This window comes from Saccostrea echinata, unplaced genomic scaffold (assembly GCF_033153115.1).
Source record: "Saccostrea echinata isolate AGI-Se365-2 ecotype Australia unplaced genomic scaffold, CSIRO_AGI_Sech_v1 ptg000009l, whole genome shotgun sequence".
Classification (NCBI taxonomy): Eukaryota; Metazoa; Mollusca; class Bivalvia; order Ostreida; family Ostreidae; genus Saccostrea; species Saccostrea echinata.
Genome location: NW_026889758.1, coordinates 36,674,444 through 36,695,558, shown reverse-complemented (window position 1 = coordinate 36,695,558; position 21,115 = coordinate 36,674,444). Strand labels below are relative to the sequence as shown.

The following is a 21,115-nucleotide window of genomic DNA, read 5'->3' as shown; positions in this document are numbered from 1 at the left end:
GTTGCTTAAAATGAAATTTTGGTTACCTTGCAACAACATAAGAAATGCTTAAGGTTGGGATGTTCAAGTCAAAAATGGCAATTCGCAGCAGCTAGTTTTTTTTTTTTTTTTTTTTTTTTTTTTTTTTTTGCTGAATCTCGTACATCAAAAAATGAAAGGAACAATTTTTTGTGAGTGAAAATGTCATTTAATCAAATAAGTTACATAAAAAGACAACATGTTAAACAAAATACAAATAAATAATTGGCTGGGATATAAAGGCAATCATACAATGGTGAAATCTGACTAGATTCAAAGAGACGAAATGACTAGTCAGATATCCCAGTCAATACAATATCACGAAACTAACTATATAAACTATCTTACAAAACATTATTGTAAAAAAAATATTTAAAAACCATAGCAAAAAGGGTGGACACAAAAGAGCATATAATGCAGTAAAAATGTGGTGCATAAAAATTCTCATCAGTATAGATTCTAAAATAAATTTGGTGGTGGATGGGTAGAGGCGATTGTTGAAAAAAATTGAAGCTCTTAATCAAGATGGCGATTACAAGACAATGAAAGCAATCCAGATAAATTCTGACTGGTCAATTAGAAAGACGGGTTCTCAACAGGAAACTTTCAAAACAACCAGGCATCTAAGGGATAATGAACATAAATACAAATTTTTATATATAAAACAATTTATTCTGCCAGTAAATGATTATTCTTTTGTCAGAGATAAAAGCATGGAATTCTACAACTTATAGACCGAAAAATATTAAAAGTATTAGAAAAAATATTAAAAGTCAAAACTTGACAAAAAAGCATACTGTTGACCAAAATGTGAAATCATACGTAATTGAAAGATGCTTTGAAAATGTCAAGATAACTGGAAGAGAAATCTAGGCCACAAGTTTTTAAGAGTAATAGATTTGAGAAACTTCTGTAAAGGAAACATGCCTCGAAAAGAAAGTGAGGCCTAATATTCAGGCAACCCCCACTGTGCATGAAGCTCTTAATTCTGTGCCTTAGTTTGTATATTTGCAGAATCTATCTTCAAAAATTAAAATAAACTACACTGTACTTACACAAATATTTTTTTTTCAAAGCTCACTGGTACAAGATCGATGGATCCGATGAATTTTTGATTTGTGGAAATGCTTCAGGAGCAGGGTGAGAATTTGATTTTATAAATGCGAATGCAGTGTTTCGATCAGTTTCAATATCGAAAATCTTAAACATGTACATATCATTAAGATATTTTTTTTTCAAATTTCAGACAATGTCCTCCGAGTTATGTTTGCATCAACAATACCCACACTAATCCAAACTTTAATTTCACTCATTTTGACAACTTTGGAACTGCCCTTCTGTGTACATTCCGTTTAATGACACAAGACTACTGGGAAAATCTTTACCAAATTGTACGTATTAACTTAACTGCACTATTGTGATTTACACGGAAAATGGTTTAGAGGTTGGTTATTTACAGAAGGTTTCTCTTTTTTTTGCAGACACTGAGAGCTGAGGGTCCTTACCATTGCGCATATTTTATAATTGTGATTCTGCTGGGTTCCTTCTATTTGGTGAACCTGATATTGGCCATCGTCGCAATGTCCTATGACGAGACGCAGAAACAGGACCAAGCAGACGCCGATGAAGAGGAAGAAGAAAGAAAGGTAAAAGTTACGAATCCGTTTTTAACTGAAGTTTTAAATGTCTTGTGTGTTAAAGATTTTTTTTTTTTTTGCTTATTAATCACAATGGAAATATATGTCCAAAATAGTTTTAAATAAACATGTTACAGTACTTACAAAATTATTCTGATCTATTCTCATACATATGCACATATATTACAACATGAGTAAAAAATGTGTCATGATATATTTCTTTTTATACAGGATTAATGAAAACTTCAATGGTCTCTGTAACTTTTTGTCAAAATATGCATTTATTTACAAATTAAAAGCAAATCAAAAAGACACTTTTCAGTTTCAAGTTCAAATATTTAAAAAAAATTCTATGCTTCTGGTTCAAATAACACCATAGTGTGATAGAAGCATTGTCATTTGTATTTCCATGCTTTTTGAATAAATATTAACTGTATAGATCCTGATGTGCTATTTTTAGGATGATTATGATGTTTCCAGCGTAAGTAAAGTGACATCATAAGAAAGCGTTCATGTTACACCTAAGTGACTGTCCGGAAAGTCGGATACTTGGTCATTTGATAACAATCTAATTATGTAGAATCATTAATGTGGTGTGGGGAAAACCTATTTAGAACATTAATCAACTTACAGAAATAGAATAATTAGAAGTTATTAATTGTATTCCCTTAGTGGTACATATATATGTAATCTACGTTTATAGTCAGATGGAACTTACAAATGTCACAGCCCATAGGGTTATGTATATTAATTTTTAAGCATGCACATATTCAGATTCAATTATAAAATAAAAGCTGTTTTTACGACGAAAACACAACATTGTTATTATAGAAGGCATTACAAATCCATGCGGTAAGTAGTCGCACCGCGCACGGATAGAACATCCAAATTCCGATATACACACGACTGCAAACTTTATATTCAGGCATATTACTTATTAATATATATATATATATGAAATATATTCTTTCTTTCTACTTATGACCGGACTTGTCTCGCATGGTGGTACTTGTACTTCATATATTTGCATGTTCAAACATGTATAGCTTAAAGCTAAACTATTGAGAATTCATAGTTGAACAATGCAGGTAAATATCTGAAGAACTTAATGCGTTTGCAGAAAGGATATATTGCAAAAGGACTAGACAGTAAGGTCTTGTTCTACATGTATTTCATACATAGACAATTTTTTGTAAACATTTTTTTCTTTATGCTCTATGTGTTCTTCTATTCTAAGACGCATATTTCGATTGAAAAATTGGTGCTCACGTTTGCTTAGTTTACCCTTTCCATTCTAACATTTAAAAATTTTTTAACATGTTCAAACCTGTATGACCTTTGAATTATCTTGCATCAGACTGCCAAGAAAACCCTAAATAATTTTTGACTGGCCAATCCTTTCTTCCAAATTTTGTGCTATCGTAGCGTTTCCCATACACTTTAAAATTTACAGCATTTTTATGTAATAATTTTTTATACATATTTTTTATTTAAAAATGATAAGTCATGAAAAATGTTAAAAATACAAATCCAGCTCAACTTGGTTTACAAATATGTTGATTTTTATTTAAAATTATATCTTAAAAACTACGAGACTTGATTGTATCCGAACAGATTCAACAAACAATCCACGACGGACTGAGGGAAGATTACCAAGAATATCTGGAAGAGAAGCTGTCGCAAGCCAAAAGTCATTCCGAAACATCATTAAGCGACCACGAGGGAGAAGATAATGCAGACAAAATCAGTGTTCGGTCTAATAAGCCGGAAGAAAACGGCCAGTTCCTCAGTGTCAGTAAAAAGGTAATGTTTGTTGTAGCTACACTCTGGTGACTGTCAAGTATTTTAGTGTTCCAAACATTACTAACCATATAGTACATGTATTTATAAACAATAATGTGTTCTTCCCTCACACAACACGTGGTTAATCGTTTGGAGATTTTGCATGCATTTTGCACTTGAGTAGCATTCAGTGAAGAAGAATTAATTTGCTTTGAATGATAAGTTAACAAATAATGTGTGGTTTTCCTCGCCTCTTAATTTCATGCAAACACATCGCAATGACTGGCGCTAATGCATTGCATAATCCCAATTGGCTTTCAGCTTTCTTTACTGTGAATGTGCATTTTTTGCAGCAACCTAGCTTGAGTTTACCCGGCACGCCATCTTTAAGACGAAATACAAAGAAGAAATACAATGCAATTCATGGTGACCACCAACCCTTAATGCTGGACAATCTACCTTATATAGATGACCCTAATGCTGTAACCCCATGTTCGGATGACCTAAATATGAATTTGACCTATAAACAATTTCTTGCGTCCCGAAGAAATAGTTATGCGTCTTTGCTTAAACGCACTGGCTCCTCAAGACGCAGTAGCTTTGCGTCTCGTGATAGTAGACGTTCCCTTCCAAGGTCACCTCGGTCTCCATTAGAAAAACCCGGAAAATTAGATACCCCATGGGATTGGAAAAAACCAAAGGACAGCTCACATTTACATCCTCTTGATGCTGGGGAGCATGGTAAACATGTTGAGAATGTAAGTTTGGAACGGTCAAATAAGATGTTGCTTTTTGTAGACACATGGTACATCTTTGTGTTTTTTTTGTTATCAAGCGTGAATAAAAAGGCTTTTGTATTTTATAAATTCTCCATTTGAATTTTGTTGGTTTTTGACATTTTTCTCGTATACCTTCGTATACACAAGACATTCCTAGACCACTTTCGCCCTAGACCACCCTTACCAGAATTTTTTAAAAATTTTTCTCTTGTTATCTTTTTTTCACATGAACATCATTTTTAGATGTTTATTTGATTTTTAAATCTTTTGAAAAGCAACGACTTTATTAGGAACTGCACTTTGTGAAGGGAAAGATTTGCAGTTATAACTTTCTGATTTCAAGCAATATTCATGTGCTTACAAATAAAAAAAAGAAAGAAAGTGCAACAAACGAAGGAGTCTGTTTTCAGTATTTGTGGATTGAGAACATTTATCATAGCATTAAAATCCTAAATACGTTTTTAAGAATTACATACTTTATAAGACATTTAATAGTTTAGTTTTAATGCATGTTTTGTTTCCCTATTTAACTTTTTACATGTTCCCTCCCTTTTCCTCCGATATATCATTCACAGGTGATACACATCCAAGAGTGGTGGCATGCTTATTGAAATTACTAATCTTCCCGCTGGGTTATGGGCGATCGCTTTGTTTCATTTATTAATTTAATAAACCATAAGGTTTAACCTAATGTATCCCTATTTTTATGTATAGATAATTCTGAATTCGAAACTTAGTATGTGTGCTTTCAACCACAAAAAGACACACAATTAAGAAATTTTTATCAAGAACAGAGAATAATTGAATAATTGTAAGAAGTTTTTCCTTAAACCTTATTTCAAAGTTAAAGAAAAGGTTCGATTTTTTCTTCAGTTAATTACTAGTATTTTTTCTGCATTAAGTTAAAAATATTTTCAAAATTTTAATGGTAATACTCTCTTTGCTTTATGCAATAATATTTCAAAAATACATCGCATCCTCTGTAATAAAAAAGGAAATAATTAAACATGTCTTTGTCATAGTTCTGTCACCAGCATAATTTTATTTCCGATGTATACACCAAAATAAGCAAGACTTAAAACTATTGCAGGGTTCCTTGCATGACTCCCGAATGGACATTGAAAAGAAATCTCACGATGGTGATGTATGCCACCCTCATGCCGGAAAACATGTGGATCCGAGAGGTATTTGTACTATTTTTTTTTAAATTACGTCTTATTAGTTCTCAAAACATTTATAACCGTATTGTGTACTCTCTTTCTTTTGACTAGATATGATGGTGATCAAGAATCTTCTGGCACACGCAGAGGGTCACCGAAACAGCAAACACAGTAAATTGTTTATAAAATATCCTTTGGGAAGATATTTTTTTTTAATCTATAACTATCTAAGTTAAAGGTAAAATGAGTGTGATTGAAATTAGTGTTTTCCTTTTGTTTGGTTTATCAGTAATGGCTGGAATGTTTTTGATTTCTTCTTTCGGTTTATCAGTTATAGTTTGCCTTATTTGTTCAAATCCTCAAATCCCCGATTTAATCCTGTATTGGATGTTAAAAATACCATCTTTTTATTTCCAAAGGTATCATCAGTGAATTCCCCTTTGAGGAGGAGGAATTGCCTCTCAAGGACCGCTTATATAATCGCTTCTGCAGCTGGACTTGCTGCCGTTGTTATATCAAGTTCCAGGAATTTATTGCGCTGATCATCTTAGACGCCTTCATGGACCTCTTCATTACCATCTGTATCCTTGCCAACACGGCGTTCATGGCGGCCGATCAACATCCTAAATCACCCGAACTAGCAGAAATTCTTGTTTATGGAAACTATGTAAGAATTAATCTTAAAATGGATTTGTTGTAATAAGTTATAATCGTAGTTTTCTTGCACCCAGTAATTACATGACTGTATATTCCATGAATTATTTATGGGCATTGATTATTTCTCTTTGAATATGTCTAACATTGAATGATATTTCTTTTGCACTGTGCAGCGCTGAGTATCAAACACGTGTGGATACAAATTAGATATTGCTTTAAGTTACGAAAATAAATTTTTCATTCTCATTTGATTTTTAGAGTTTATTTGAATTGAAAGCAATTTACTTGCATAGCTATGAAATAAGTCATTTTAATATTCTGATTAAGAGTTATTTCTTACCGTCCTTTCTTTTCCCTTTTTTTTGAGAAATGCGTTGAATACTAGTATTTCTTCGTTTCAGGTTTTCACGGGTATATTTGCTTCTGAGGCTTTCCTTAAATTAATTGCATTGAGTCCACCCACTTACTTCAGAGATGGCTGGAATATTTTTGATTTCTTCATCGTCGTACTCAGCTTCTTGGAGATGGCGTTAGACGGTGTTTCTGGATTGTCAGTGTTAAGGAGCTTCCGTTTGGTACGTCTGAAAGGAAAGCCATAGAAAAAAAAAACTGAATTGTAATAACTATTAAATTAAGATCTCCCCAGTACACACAAAAATCATTCACAAGTATGAGGTACATGTAGGATAAACAAAGTGTATCCCTTTTGCCGTTTGGGGCAAAGCTTGCTGATACATAAAACTCCAAATAATGAAAAATAAGTTTTCAAGGTCGTTGCATTTATTGGATTGCCAGTTTTCAATCAAAATAATAAAATTATACAATATTTTGTATCAAATAAGAGGCAATTTACGCATATTTCCTTTCAAAAATTCATCACATGATTATAATGATGCTTTGCACTTAACCCCATTAAGTCAGTCAGATTCATGCCTTTTCCTTAGTCTTTCCAACACATTTTAATATTAAGACTTAGATCTGCTTTCGTTTGGGGGTTTTTGGGAGGGAATTTTCTATAATGTGATCAAAATAATTGCAGGTATAGATAGTTTGTTTACTTTAATTTTAAGGAGGGATTCTTCTCATATTGATCTCATATTTCTTGTATTCAAAATTAAAGAAATTTTCACAGATTCAAGAAGACAATATCACTAAATGATGATATCAATTAGGTCAAATTTGACCGTTTTGTTTTAGAAACAAGGTCAGGTCAAGGTCATTATCTTTTTCCTTGACAATTAGAGTAAAAGATTACTGTTGCTAATCATGTGATGCCTACTTTTATTTTTAAAGATAAAATGTTTTTTTTCTTTCTGCACAAAAAGATGTTACCATATCGGGTCTATCAGATGACTCTACCAAATTAATTGACATTATTTAACTTAAATGGATATTGGCTAATCCGAATTTCCTCTGTTTTTCTTAATTTGTTTAGGATATATTAGTTATATACTTCTTATATTTAAATATTTCTTATTTTTACAAATGGTAAAGTAGTCATATAAATATACAAAATGATACAAAAACAAAAAGCTTTGACCGTTTAGTAAGAGAGAAAAAACATCATTATTATTTGCTATGTTTTAAAAGTTTAGGGCATTATTATTAATCTTAGCTACATTTCAAAATTTCTTTAAGTCTTTGATTGTTTAAAAAAAATAACTAAATATATTGTTCTGTAAATGATTTTGATAGGCAGAAAAGGATATATTTCATACGCCGCAGTTGCGCAAAGAATATAGTTCCTGCTGGATTTTAAACTCAGTTTACCATTTCTATCTAAAGTTGTACAATTATGATAAGTAAAGAAAAATATGATCTTTTAAATACATTATGGCTAAGTATATAAGACATACAAGCAAATATACTTGGAATATTTCGTGTAGTCAGAAACCAGACAAGAATCCCTCCTTAAGCAAAATAATTGTTTTTTTTACATTTTAGTTACGAGTGTTCAAACTTGCCCGATCTTGGCAGACACTAAACATGCTGATTCGCATTGTGGCCGGTACAATGGGAGCTTTGGGAAACCTTATATTTGTTCTTGCCATTGTTGTGTTTATTTTTGCGGTGATGGGACAGCAATTGTTCCGAGACGCTTATCTGTCAACATATGAGGGTGCAATGCCAAGATGGAATTTCACGGACTTTCTGCACTCCTTTATGATAATCTTCCGAGTCTTGTGTGGAGAATGGATTGAGTCAATGTGGGCCTGCACAAATGCTAATGGACCTGTGTGTGTTCCGTTTTTTCTTCTTACATATGTCATAGGAAATCTTGTTGTAAGTTTACAGAATTTTATTTGAGGAGTAAAATAAAATTTTTTAAAAAATGAACACTGTTCTATGAAAACTCTTCAATAAGATAAAAACAAGCTACATCCACTCATGATAAAAGTTAGTGGGACTAAGAGTCTTTTCCAACAAAATTTTTATTTGATAAAAAAGATAACATAATTTTAATTATTCGTGAAGGAAAGAATCTTACATTTCAATTTTGTGTTAAGCATATCTGTAACAAATTTGTAACATATTGCTGCAGGTGCTCAACTTATTTCTTGCTCTGCTATTGAATTCGTTTGGAGCTGAAAGCCTGAGTGGTGGCGAGAGCGAAGAAGATAAAGAGCCCAACAAATTGTCTGAAGCCATTGGCAGATTTACAAGGTTTCGTTTAATAGCCAATACCGTCTTTTAAAAGTCATTAATCAAGTCATAAAGCAAGATCATACGGATCAAATGTAGCATATTAAAGGTTATTTTACAGATCAACGATCTTCTCAACCCCAAATCAACAGAAATAAAGTTGTTACTAAATAAAATTGATAAGTTTACGAGTATTTTTCAGCATAATTTTGAATTGAAACTTGGTGTCAAACTTTAAAGACTATGATTAACTAAAAAATATATTATTTTACAATGAGTTCAGAAGTAAAGGCTGTAATACTAGTTACAAAATATTATGTATCTTTCCCAGAAAAGTGGAAGAAAGTTATTGCTTACTTGTATTTATTTAATTGTAATATATCAACGGATAAAAACAACTGTATATTGATTTTAATAAAATTGAAGGCCTGAGACGGGAAAAAAATTAATAAATATTACGGGGAATCGAATTAAGCCTTAAGGATTTAATTAAATTTTGAGAATCATTCTAGGCACGCGCTGTTTGAAAAAAAAGATACAATCGATTACATGCAGATGCAACTTTCTCAATTGATTTTATTGATATTGCTTCAAGGTATAAGTTAAATAAAAGAATACGCACGACCAGTTAACTATATGTAGGTTATATATTATCAAAGTGTTTATTTCTGTGTATGTTTAAGGCTTGGAAGATGGATCAAGGTAAAGGTGATTGTATGCCTTAAAGTGAAAATGAAGTCAAAACCCAAGCCAAACGGAAGAGACGCAAGTCCACGTCTGAATGGAAAGGATAGTTTTCCTGATGGAGGACAAACGTTCAGTAATGGTACAGTGATTGAATTGCAGGCTAAAACTGAAGATGCCGAAAATACTCTTCCAGGTTTTATTTTCACATTACATACTTACTTTTGTTAAGAAAGAAATCAAGGGTACAAGTGATTAACGTTTGACATTTAGCCTTTCTGTATTATTTATTATTCTGTCTAATATATGCGGAATAGGAAAATCACGAAAAAGTTTTAACAACAAAATTGAAAGCGTTTGGAAAAAGTATAATAACCTCTCTTCACACTGAAGATTTGGAACTTTCTCAGATTCTGTCATATTCAAAAATATTTAACAATTTTTTTTATCACTATTTAAATAATAAATTATGTAAAATAGTTGTATTTTATTAATAAATGTTAAGGTACATGAAGCATATGTTACGAGCAGATAGGTTTTTTTTTTATATTTAAGATCAACAATCACTGGGATATTTAATGCAATGTACTTATAAGATCTTCAATTCATTTTAAAGAAGTTTACTGTGCAAATTAAAATTTGATTCTCGCTTCATTCATTTTAAAACCAAAAAAAAAAAAAAAAAAAAAACAATGACATGACTAGGTGTATCCTTTATTTCTGTCTTGTATTGGTATGGCACATTGATTGCTTTTTTTCTAAGTTAACATTAAAATCACTGTGTTCTGTATCAATTGTAAAATAATTTTATTTTCCCTTTTATGTTCTTAATCAGGAGAACTAGTACTAGTGGAAAATCACTCACCCGGTAATTTTCTTTTTCTTTTACCTTCATTATTTTATGTTGTTCGTATTATGCATTTTGACCTTGAATAAGCATTTACATGTATTTCTTAAACAGCTTTGAATGTTAATTTCGAGGAAATATATTTTTAATGAGCTTAGCGTTTTTTAAAGTAAATTAAAAAAAAGTTATTGTCCTTTATACATATTTTGGAGTAGAGGTTGTCTTTTACTATATATTTTACCTAGAAAATAGGGGAAACTAACTAATTTTGTTTTTTAACATTTCAAGTATATATGTGGTATTCATTCTGTAAAACAAATAATAAATCTGCACACATTTTCCTCACTGTGTTAAATCTGAATGTACAATTCAGATGTATTCATTGATATAAAACTTTATGTCTTGAAAAATTTATTATTTTCAATTTTTAATTGTTGTGATTAAAGTACCTGCCTTTCTGAAGAAGGAAAATAACAAAGAAGAAAAGAAATTGGATAGTAGAAAAAAAATAAACGATATAGGAAAGAACATGAAGATATAAAAAATGAAAGGAATGAATATATGAATCTGCAGAATCCTGATTGACTAATAAAGGTAGCTCAATGAAACTTACGGAAAAACTTTTTTTTCCAGAGAAATCAACAGATGTGTTGGAAGACGAAAAGGTATGTATAGTGGATTTTTTGGTACTTTTTAAAGAATAAACAGAATAAAATGCCGATGTTGCACATATGACCTTTCATAACTCAATCTTTCGTTCTAGTGCTTATTTGATTTAACTATCTTTAGATTTAAATAATTTATTGTCATATAAAGCGATAAGTCAAAAGGAAGCGGCATATGCCTAATAAGTCAATTCTTATAAAAGACCCCCCAGTTTAAGATGCGCTGAATTAAAAAAAAAATAAGGCACTAGCTTATATTATACAGAAAATGGACGACAGCACGCGACCAAACAGTCGAACTAGTCAACGAGAATCTCTTAGTTCCAACAGCAGAAACTCCATGTCCGATGATGACACAAAACTGAGCTTAACCAAGGTGGATGCGGAGGGTGAACCAGAGATTAACGAGGTGAAGGTCACATATGCAAATTACCCTGACGACTGTTTTTGCAAAATATGCCGACGAAAGTGTCCATGCTGCATCCGGTTTGAGAACACCAAAATAGGAAAGAGGTTCTGGAAAATACGGTGTCTAGCCTATGCCCTGGTGGAACACAAATACTTCGAGACCTTTATTATAACCATGATTCTTGCCAGTAGTGTAGCTCTCGTGAGTATTTCCGGTTCCGATGTTTCTAAGATATTTTTTATGGTACTGCTCTACATATGTTATGTTTTGTCCATTGTAGGCAATCGAAGACGTTTATCTGTCCGAAAGACCTGTTCTTGCTATGATCCTTGAGATAACAGACAGGTTTTTTACCGCTATATTCATACTGGAAATGCTGATCAAATGGACAGCCTTCGGATTCAAAAAATACTTCACAGATGCTTGGTGTTGGCTCGATTTTGTAATTGTTGGAGTAAGTGTACTTCCGTTTTTACAAAACAAAATATCAGTGATGTCAATATAAATTCAACATTATATATTGTAAATGTTTCACTTTTCGTAAACACAGTTACTTAAACAGTGTCATTTAATCAGCTCTGATAAGAAACCTCTGTGATAGTTTGGGAATTTCAAGTAGGATTACTTTTATACACGTTTAAGTAATTGTTTTTTTTTTACTAAGTAAGAGGGAATATGAAAAACAATTTATGTCTTTTCATTTTCTCTTCTTTTTTCTCTCCCTCCATTCTTTGGTGTTGTTTAAATATATTAAATATATCTTTAATTAATTTATTTCAGATATCTATCATGATGTTGGTATTCGAGCTTCTTGGTTTGCAGAAAATGACAGCAATTAAGGCAATGAGGACTCTTAGAGCACTGCGTCCCCTCCGTGCGGTGTCCCGGTGGGAAGGGATGCGGGTATTTAATTATATTCCATTTGAATGAACATTATGAAATAGGTCATTTAAAGTTTTTGTTTTCAATTAAAAGAATCTTTTAAACTAAATTGATATTGTTACAGGTGGTTGTAAATGCTTTGATCAAAGCAATACCGTCGATTGCAAACGTCATGATGGTTTGTTTGATATTCTGGTTGATTTTTGGGATTGTTGGAGTACAGTTCTTCGCTGGCAAATTCTATAAGTGTGTGGATGAGGATGGACTTTTATTGCCTGTAAATATCACTGCTAATAAAACGGAATGCCTTGCTAAAAATTACACTTGGGTAAACTCTAAGATAAACTTCGACAACGTAATGATGGCTTACCTGGCTTTGTTTCAAGTGGTGAGTATTTTTATTTTAAAGTGATGTTTTGTAATTTTGCGATTTTTTAATGAAATTTATCAACATTTAAATATGATTGATGTATTATGTATTCAGAAAAATATTTTACATGAAAAAACGAACAAGTACATTAAAATGTCAATTCTATACAAGAAACAATTATTTCATAGATACTATCAGAAAGGAAAACTTGAATGCCCATAAATATGATCGTCCATGGCCGATCCAGGAGTTTTGTTTCCAGGGAGGGGGGGGGGGGGTCCACACCCTTTAATAAAATCCAACTCGAAAATTTCTCGACTAGCCAAAAAAAAAAAAAAGACTCGTAGACAACTTATTCAAACCCGTAAAATATGTTTTGCGCGCGCTTGTGTGTAGGGAGGTGGATGGGTTCCAAGGACATTTTTGGGTACTTTACTTTATGAATTTAATAACTGAAAATCCAGAGATGTCCCCTTTCGGTCCTCGCGTATGAATAGTCTTAGAGAGTATTGAAAATTGAAGTAAGCCCCCTTCTTCCATAAGATCTAAGTTTCAATTTTGCATTGAGAATCAAATGACTAGTTAAGAATTAGATAATAAGATACGCATACTATTTGTTTGTTTTTGTTTATTTATCGACATAAAAACAGAATTACAGACCCATTCTAAGATGCACGTGTATAATAATAGTGTTTATTACATTGTATCAGTATTTAGTAAAATGCATCTATGTTGTAAAGAACCATTTAGTGGAAAAATGTTGCCAAGTGTAATTGTTTTTGTGTCAGAAAACAAAAACAATATTTTCTTATTTTGTAAAAACCGAGAGTCTTTTTTCAAAATTTAAAGTTAATGCATTTCATGTATATAAAACCAGTTTTAATTTTCCCTTTAAAAATAAAGGGCAAAAGTTTTAGTGTACAACGTAAAATGATATATGGAAATTTAGTCCATTTAATTGCATTTACATTGCCTGCAGATACAGGCCTGTAGGAAGCAATTTCAGTTTGGGGGAGGGACTACCAAGAAAATTCCGTGACAAGCCAAAAAAGAGTAACCAAACGTTATTATTGAGGGCACATAGTAGCTATGTTTCAATAGTATTCTACATATCGGAGCCGCCCGGTTCCTATGGTCATGGGTTAAAATCAGTTTTAATTTTTCCCTTTAAAAATAATGTTAATAGGGCGAAAGTTTTAGCGTAGGACAAACAAATAAAACATGGAAATTTATCCTGTTTTTTTTTTTAAAGAATTAAATAAAAATATAAATGGAGGTGGAATTTTGATCTTAACAGGCTACTTACAAAGGTTGGATTGAAGTTATGACCGATGCCATAGACAGTACTGATGTAAGTTTAATAATTTGTCACCATCGTTTTACAAAACTTTTTGGAAAGTCCATATATTGGTGAAAATACATTGGCAAAATTAATAGAGTAAATAAAATCCTCTCACGTGGCTTAAAATATATAAAGTCGACTCAATATTCCTTTTCAGTGATAATTGTTTAAAGTTTAAATATTCTTAGGAATCGGATATTTTTGAATTATGGTTAAGTTAGTATTTTATTTCACAAAGTGTTTATTTTTCACGTTTCACAGCATTCACAGAAAATTTCATTCCTGAATTTTGAATGTCAACTATTTATGATATTTTTAAGTCTGTTTAATTATTTTTTTTTTTACAGATTGATTTACAGCCGGATCCGGAAGTTAACGTGTACATGTATCTGTACTTCGTGTTCTTTATTATTTTTGGTTCATTCTTCACTCTGAATCTGTTTATTGGTGTCATCATCGAAAATTTCAACCAACAGAAGAAAAAGGTAACGCACATATCATGAAATTAATGGTCACAAAATAGAAAGTGAAACTCTTTGTAAAAAAAAATAACAATTTAAAAAGAATTACTGTTCAATATGAAATATTGGAAATTATTTTTACTAGTTACTAGTTAGGTAATCCGACCAGAGGATCACGTAACCATTTCTGATTGAAATTTGGCATCCGTCCTCTGTCTCTCACAACTGTAATTGTTTTGTTTTGGGTTTTTTTTTTTGACTGCTTCTTCATAAAAACTAGGCCAAATTCTACCAATCTTGCCTCAAGCATTTCTCGGTATAATGGTATTCAAACTAATTTTCAATGAATGGTTATGGTCTTTTCCAAAGTAGAAGTAATTTAGAGAACAATGAAAGGACGATGGATTATTTATGAAGATTTGAAATACACCAATGTACCATGTTTGTGCGTATACATCAAAATCAAAGTTAAATATGGATGTGTAGTTCAAGTTGTTCAAATTATACTTCATAGACCAGGATGGGTTGTTATTTGGGTTCAATTTTTCTTTTATTCCTAATAAAAAGAACAATTTAAAAAAAAATGAACAAGATAAGGTAGGCTATATCTTGTTCAATTAAATTGATATGCAGGCGTCTTGTTGAAGTTCTAGCACTAGAAGTAGGGCTACAACAGGGGTGCAATTAAATGATGCCAAGAAGACAACAGTTTATTAAATTAATATGAAAATATAAATCGGAAATCTGGTCGTTAAATCATGATCAATAGGTCCAAGTGGGACAGCTACAGGGAGATTAAAGTTTCATATAGGAATATATAAATAATAGTATATAAAACATTACTAGTTTAAGTTGATATGCAAGATCGGCCACAGACTGAACATTTGAATTAGTATATACCACATTGTACTGATTAGTCTGTTTCTCAGTAATTGCATTGCAGTATTATTTTTTCTGTAAATTTTTATTAAACATGTACAACTTTGGGCAGGCGGTATTAATTCAAAACAAAATTGATGGTGGGGGAATAAGGGTGTCATTTTCGACGTAGAAAGTCACGGCATCAAAAATTTTTGCTTTGGTTGGTCTAATTTAGTCTAATTTATGGATTGTAAGATTATATACGCATGAATAATGTTTATAAATGAAAGTGCAAGCGTTTTGTTCAGATGCTCTCCAATTTTTATGAATTTTACCCAGTCCGAGAAATGAGCCCGTTGTGTGGTAAAAATATAATATCTTAGAGGAAATCAGCACTGATTTTCCATGCGCCATCAAAACCAAACACACACAAAATTACTCTTGAATCCCTAGACTATAATAATATTTTTAACATAAATGTATCTTTTACTGCAGGTTGCAATACAGTATTATTTTTTATGTATATTAGTATTCTTATTAAACACGCATAACTTTCGGCAAATTGTATTAATTCAAAACAAAACGGGAGGGAGGTTCTTTTCGATCTTGTAACAGGCTTGTTGATATTTTACGAATAAGAATCGAGCTGATAAGTCAGACTGATGCTATGACAAGTTATGAACAAACTGAAAATAAATTTCTGTTATAAGTAATGATTTTCTAGCACCATTATTTTCAATTTTTAATATCGAATATGACAAAAATGTTGCATTAGGCTGGAGGATCGCTAGAAATGTTTATGACAGAAGACCAGAAGAAATACTATAAAGCTATGAAGCGGATGGCAGCCAAATCACCTCAGAAGTCTATTCCAAGACCAGGAGTTAGTTTCGTTCTAAGTAGTACTGCGTGTATATTGGCTTGTGACGTCATCGTACTGGCGTAACTCTCTCCTCGTTTGTGTGTCTCTCTAGCGTGTTTATAGCTCATTGCTTATCATGTCTAGCAGTTCATAACTGATGTTTGCTTTCTAGAGTCTTCCGTTGTCATGTTTTCACAAGCCAAACAAACGCTTTTGATTTTTTTTGTTAGTAAAGGGATTTTTCATAAGCAGAAGTACATCATACTTGAATACATATGTTGTTTTGCACTGAATAAATATTTTTTGAATAAAATAAAATGTAAAAAGCTGCATAATAGGTAATAGGAGGGTTTCCTTAAGGAACACAAAACATGACAACTGAAGACGAGCGTTGATGGTTTGCTCTTGTCCCGGTGTAAACAATCCCTCGTATGACATGTAGCATTGTACATATATAGTGGTTTTGGGCTATACAGTATTACTTTGGTATAATCGAGAACCCTATCCTGAGCAGTGAATCGATATTGCATTTTCCCTGAAGAAACATCACGGTAATGTATCTTTTTGTACAGGCTGGTGGATCCCTGGAAATGTTTATGACTGATGACCAAAAAAAGTATTACATGGCCATGAAGCGGATGTCCTCAAAATCTCCACAGAAATCTATTCCCAGACCAAGCGTTAGTTTTGATATTACTGACAAGATTAACGATTTGTAGATTTGAACGCTTGGCATATATTGTCACGTGAACAATCTACATCTGGGCACGGCATGTTTAAAATACCGTGATTATGAAAAAAGTCATGAAATTTCCTTTCTTCTGGAGTCAATTCCATGTTTGTTTATTTTATTTCTGGGAAAAAAATAATAAAAGGAATCTGTACATGTTTACAATTTTGAATATAAATAATAAAGCACTGTAATAGAAGGAAATGTTCATTCATTAAAAACAAATCACGGTATTTGAATATTTGCACCTTAGATAATTTTTATTGATATTCAAAGAAACTTTTGTCAAAGGTTTTAAAAATTTCTTTCCCCTTATCCTTGAAGTTCAAATTAACAATTTTAATGATGAATACGTAATGTTCCCTACAGTAACACTATACTAACATATAAGTGTAATTGTAATTTGTAGTTTATTTAATTAAATGTGAAATCAATTGAAGCCCTGTAGTATGTATAGAGAGACCGCACCTTTAGTAAATGTAGGACGGCACAGTATGAAATGTGGATCAACATTTTTATCTGGTTAATCTTGTCAGTTTAAAATGATAATATTCTCCATATCTTTTTAAATGCACTTAGAATTCTAACAAATTAACAAATCAGTTTTCAGCATGATACTCTTTCAAAGGGACAGTTGGAAAACATTGGACAAATATCTTGGACAAATATCTAATATGCATGTTTGTTGTGTGTTTATTATCATTTTATTTTGTATGATTTTCATAATATAAACAATATGCTTCTTATATAACGATGCATTTTTCATTTCAGAACATTTTTAAAATTGAATTTCTTTTTCTATGCAATATAGTATGAAATAATATATAATTATAGCTATTTGATAAAACATTTTATAAAAATGGAAAGGATAATTTAAGACAATTGAACTTTAAAAATGATATAAGTAATTGTAAAATGTATTCCTGAAATGTTTTGTATATACGTGTATAGTCATGTTTATGTAGACATCTGATGCAAGGACTGTGGTATTGTTGAAAATATTAGAGAATCTTATGACTGGAAATATGAATGAATTTGATGTGTATGTAAAATGATTACAGTATTTAAAGGAGAGGTGTACAAATGTGCATCTTTTAGATTCTAAATTTCATACATACTACTTTCTTTTTATAATGAAAGAATTTTTTTTAGGATGTGTCAAAAGGAGACAAATTAAAAATCGTAAATGATTTTAAAATTATCATCTTCGAATAACAGCTGCAAATTTTATCTTTTTGAAATGACCCTTTTTTATATTAATTAAAAATAACTGAACATAATTTTATTTCATTTCAACTAGAATATAATCATGGGCTGGATCTTTGATGCTGTGACCAATCAGAAGTTTGACATTGGAATCATGATCATTATCATGCTGAACATGTTGACTATGGCACTCGAACACTATAACCAATCGGAACAGTTCACCAGTATCCTTAACTACATCAACGTGTCTTTTATCATCATCTTCACTGTTGAGTGTGTTCTAAAACTAATTGGACTTCGACATTACTACTTCAAATTTCCTTGGAACATCTTCGACTTTGTGGTAGTGGTGTTGTCTATCTTAGGTAAGAAAATCGTATTTTTGTCACAATCTTTCATTACATTGCTTTTTATATTGTACGGTTTCACAGTTTTAGTTTTTTTTTTCAAAGCTTCTTTGATTATATGAGCGCAAATTGAGAATGTAGAATAAAGTTGCAGTCTTTAATTTTTTTTCTATCGTTTATTTAGTTTGTTTTCAACAATTATTTTTCTATTTGTTAAATGGAACTCCTATTTTCAATTGACTTTCATAGAGACTATGTACATATTTTTAGGAGTTTGTAAAGTAAAATAATGTGAATCATTGACTACATTGTCATTACCCTTATTACTGAAAAGAAGGACCCAAAGGAAACATTTATAATTCAACTACCATCTATTGTATTTATTATTAATGTATGTCACAGAAGTTTTTATCTTTATTTATCCAAAATAAATATCATTTACATATATCTAAAATCTAATCAGATTAAAGAAAAAAAATTATTCTGTGGATTGTCAACGTTTCTATCTGAATATACTTTTTTTGATTTCTAGTATATTGCAAAATAAAACTATTTGAAAACTATGCTGTTAAGTACACCTGGTTCACATGAGTGACCTATTGCTATCTGTTCCCGATGTTCTTCGATGTGCGTACATACGTATTTGAAATGACGAAAAATATGAACGAAGGAGAACAGTAGTGATTTTTTCATGGATAGGCAAACTTTTTGCATGATGATTATAAGAAGCTAGCCCGTTCGCTAGCAAAACTGAAAGTCATGTCTACTCTGTCAAGGGGAACAAGCCTCAGGGTAGGGCAAAGTTTATCATAAAATTAAAAAAAATATATAACACATTTGAAAATCTTCTTTAATTGTAGTTGATTAGAAGGCAAGTGTTTGCTTGATTATAATGAAAAAGAAATAATCTACCATAATTTTGTAAGTCATGTCCGCTAGGTCCAGGGTTAAAACTTAAAGGTGGGGCAAAGTTGGTCATATACGTTACATATTTGAAAACGTGGATGTCAGGAAAGTAAATTGTTTGTATTATTATAATAAGCAGCTAGCCTTCTACAAACAATTGTGAAATCATTTCCTTTTTGAGTCCAGGGTTCAGATCCTTTGTGGGGGGTGGGGGTGGGGGGTTGGTCATATTTTGCAAACATAACTGAAAATGTGTGAAAATAGTACTTATTCCTGGATATCTGACAGGCAAACAGTATGCATGATGACCGTAAACTTTTAACCAGATTGTGAAATTCAATCATATATATGAAAATACATCGCATTTTAGATGTCTTCTTTACTTCTGAGCATCAAGCTTTATGAAATATGAAAATCAGCAAATTAAATTTCATGTGGCATGAATCTGGAGTTCAGTTTTCATGTGGAGCTGAGATGGCCATTTCAAGAGAAAATTCACAAACTCAGATGACCGTCAAGGCCCATGGGCCTCTTTTTTCTTTAATTAGGCATGGATAGATATAGGATATTTTAAGGAAATAGCTCAATTGTGTTTATTTTGAATTATGAATTTTTGTTCCTTAAGTATCCCAAAATGGTTTTGTTTTTCCTTCTTTTTTCTTTCCTTTTAATAATCCACCAAATTGTTGCCAACGAACGGATTAAAAAACTGCTTTAATATTCGCTCCATTTTACACACGGCTTATTGTAATTTTACTCTGCACTTACTTTGATTTCTTGCATGATTTTCTACACCCAACTTCAAAAGAGAAAAAAAAAATATATGTATTAGTTCAATTGTGCATGTAAACAGTCACTGCTATATGTATCATGCTTTTGCTATGCATTTATTATACCGTATATTAGTTATTTTATGCTAAAGGTAATTTACTCTATTATCATATATAGGAGAGATTGTCAGTGAGTAAAGTGTGCTGGGTGACCTCCCCATTGGTGCATGGAATAATATTACCCTTACCAATCAAAACTTTGACAACATATATAAATCATGATATGTTTCAATACCTAAAAACTCTGTTTAATAAGTTATCGATTATCAGTTCAAACTCTCGAGTGTTCTGATGAAGTTTGTGTTGATATGTGAAACCCCTCTAATCATGTCTTTATTTGGATTGAAGTTTTTTTCAACTAACTTTATTTACTTCAGTATGTCTATAGTATGCTATTTTGTTTATAGAAATCTACAATAAGTTGTTTGTAAAATGAGTATATAAAAAGTTCAAACCAGTTGAAATGGAATTTTGAGACAACCATTCAAGCCATCGTCTCAAAATATTTATATTTCTAATGTTTTTCGAGTCATTTTGGAGTTTCCTAGTCTTCTGTCAGATTAATCCTTATCGACTATATTAAGAAACACAGTATTATCTATAAAATTCACCAACAAAAGGAGAGGTGGCACGTTGTACACATTTCAAATGTGTCGGCAGGCAAATGATAGAATTGATAGTGATTTGTTTTTAACGGATAATGTTGTAACTAACTAACTAACTATATAGTAATTGCAAAACTTATTAAAAGAAAATATCCTGTAATTCTTACTCCGTCACATTTGAATGGTTTATCTATGTGTGAGGGAGAGATGTGTGAATTATGCTCTTACGGAAAATTGTCTTTCAGTGAGCACAATCACCTGTTATTGGCACTACTCTTTATTTCATGTTTGCATCTTTTTTTATATGATGTTTTTGCATGTCAATCATCACTAACTGTTTTAAATACTAAGTGTTGTTCTTGTTGACTGTTTCGACTACTTTAAAGAATGCTGTCTTTGTTTCTCATCAGTTTAACAATGGCATTTTATTGT

General features: G+C 31.5%; 1 protein-coding gene across 4 annotated transcripts in view; it reads left to right on the top strand.

The window, feature by feature from the left end:
- Positions 1 to 21,115, top strand: part of LOC133182313 (sodium channel protein para-like) — a 70,457-nt gene that overhangs the window by 45,581 nt on the left and 3,761 nt on the right. The window contains exons 9-32 of one of the 4 annotated variants that reach the window (XM_061317106.1): positions 1,095 to 1,158; positions 1,265 to 1,409; positions 1,500 to 1,664; positions 2,116 to 2,136; positions 3,270 to 3,458; positions 3,791 to 4,195; positions 5,307 to 5,400; positions 5,488 to 5,547; positions 5,796 to 6,043; positions 6,435 to 6,608; positions 7,978 to 8,316; positions 8,576 to 8,697; positions 9,360 to 9,556; positions 10,196 to 10,228; positions 10,841 to 10,872; positions 11,138 to 11,482; positions 11,562 to 11,735; positions 12,062 to 12,184; positions 12,288 to 12,551; positions 13,831 to 13,884; positions 14,223 to 14,360; positions 15,973 to 16,080; positions 18,090 to 18,360; positions 20,197 to 20,208. In XM_061317106.1, coding sequence (XP_061173090.1) covers positions 1,095 to 1,158; positions 1,265 to 1,409; positions 1,500 to 1,664; positions 2,116 to 2,136; positions 3,270 to 3,458; positions 3,791 to 4,195; positions 5,307 to 5,400; positions 5,488 to 5,547; positions 5,796 to 6,043; positions 6,435 to 6,608; positions 7,978 to 8,316; positions 8,576 to 8,697; positions 9,360 to 9,556; positions 10,196 to 10,228; positions 10,841 to 10,872; positions 11,138 to 11,482; positions 11,562 to 11,735; positions 12,062 to 12,184; positions 12,288 to 12,551; positions 13,831 to 13,884; positions 14,223 to 14,360; positions 15,973 to 16,080; positions 18,090 to 18,360; positions 20,197 to 20,208 — 3,777 coding nt within the window. Of the gene's footprint in view, positions 1 to 1,094; positions 1,159 to 1,264; positions 1,410 to 1,499; positions 1,665 to 2,115; positions 2,137 to 3,269; positions 3,459 to 3,790; positions 4,196 to 5,306; positions 5,401 to 5,487; positions 5,548 to 5,795; positions 6,044 to 6,434; positions 6,609 to 7,977; positions 8,317 to 8,575; positions 8,698 to 9,359; positions 9,557 to 10,195; positions 10,229 to 10,840; positions 10,873 to 11,137; positions 11,483 to 11,561; positions 11,736 to 12,061; positions 12,185 to 12,287; positions 12,552 to 13,830; positions 13,885 to 14,222; positions 14,361 to 15,972; positions 16,081 to 16,631; positions 16,740 to 18,089; positions 18,361 to 20,196; positions 20,209 to 21,115 lie in introns of all 4 variants that reach the window. The other 3 variants (XM_061317102.1, XM_061317103.1, XM_061317105.1) reach the window with 3 other exon arrangements.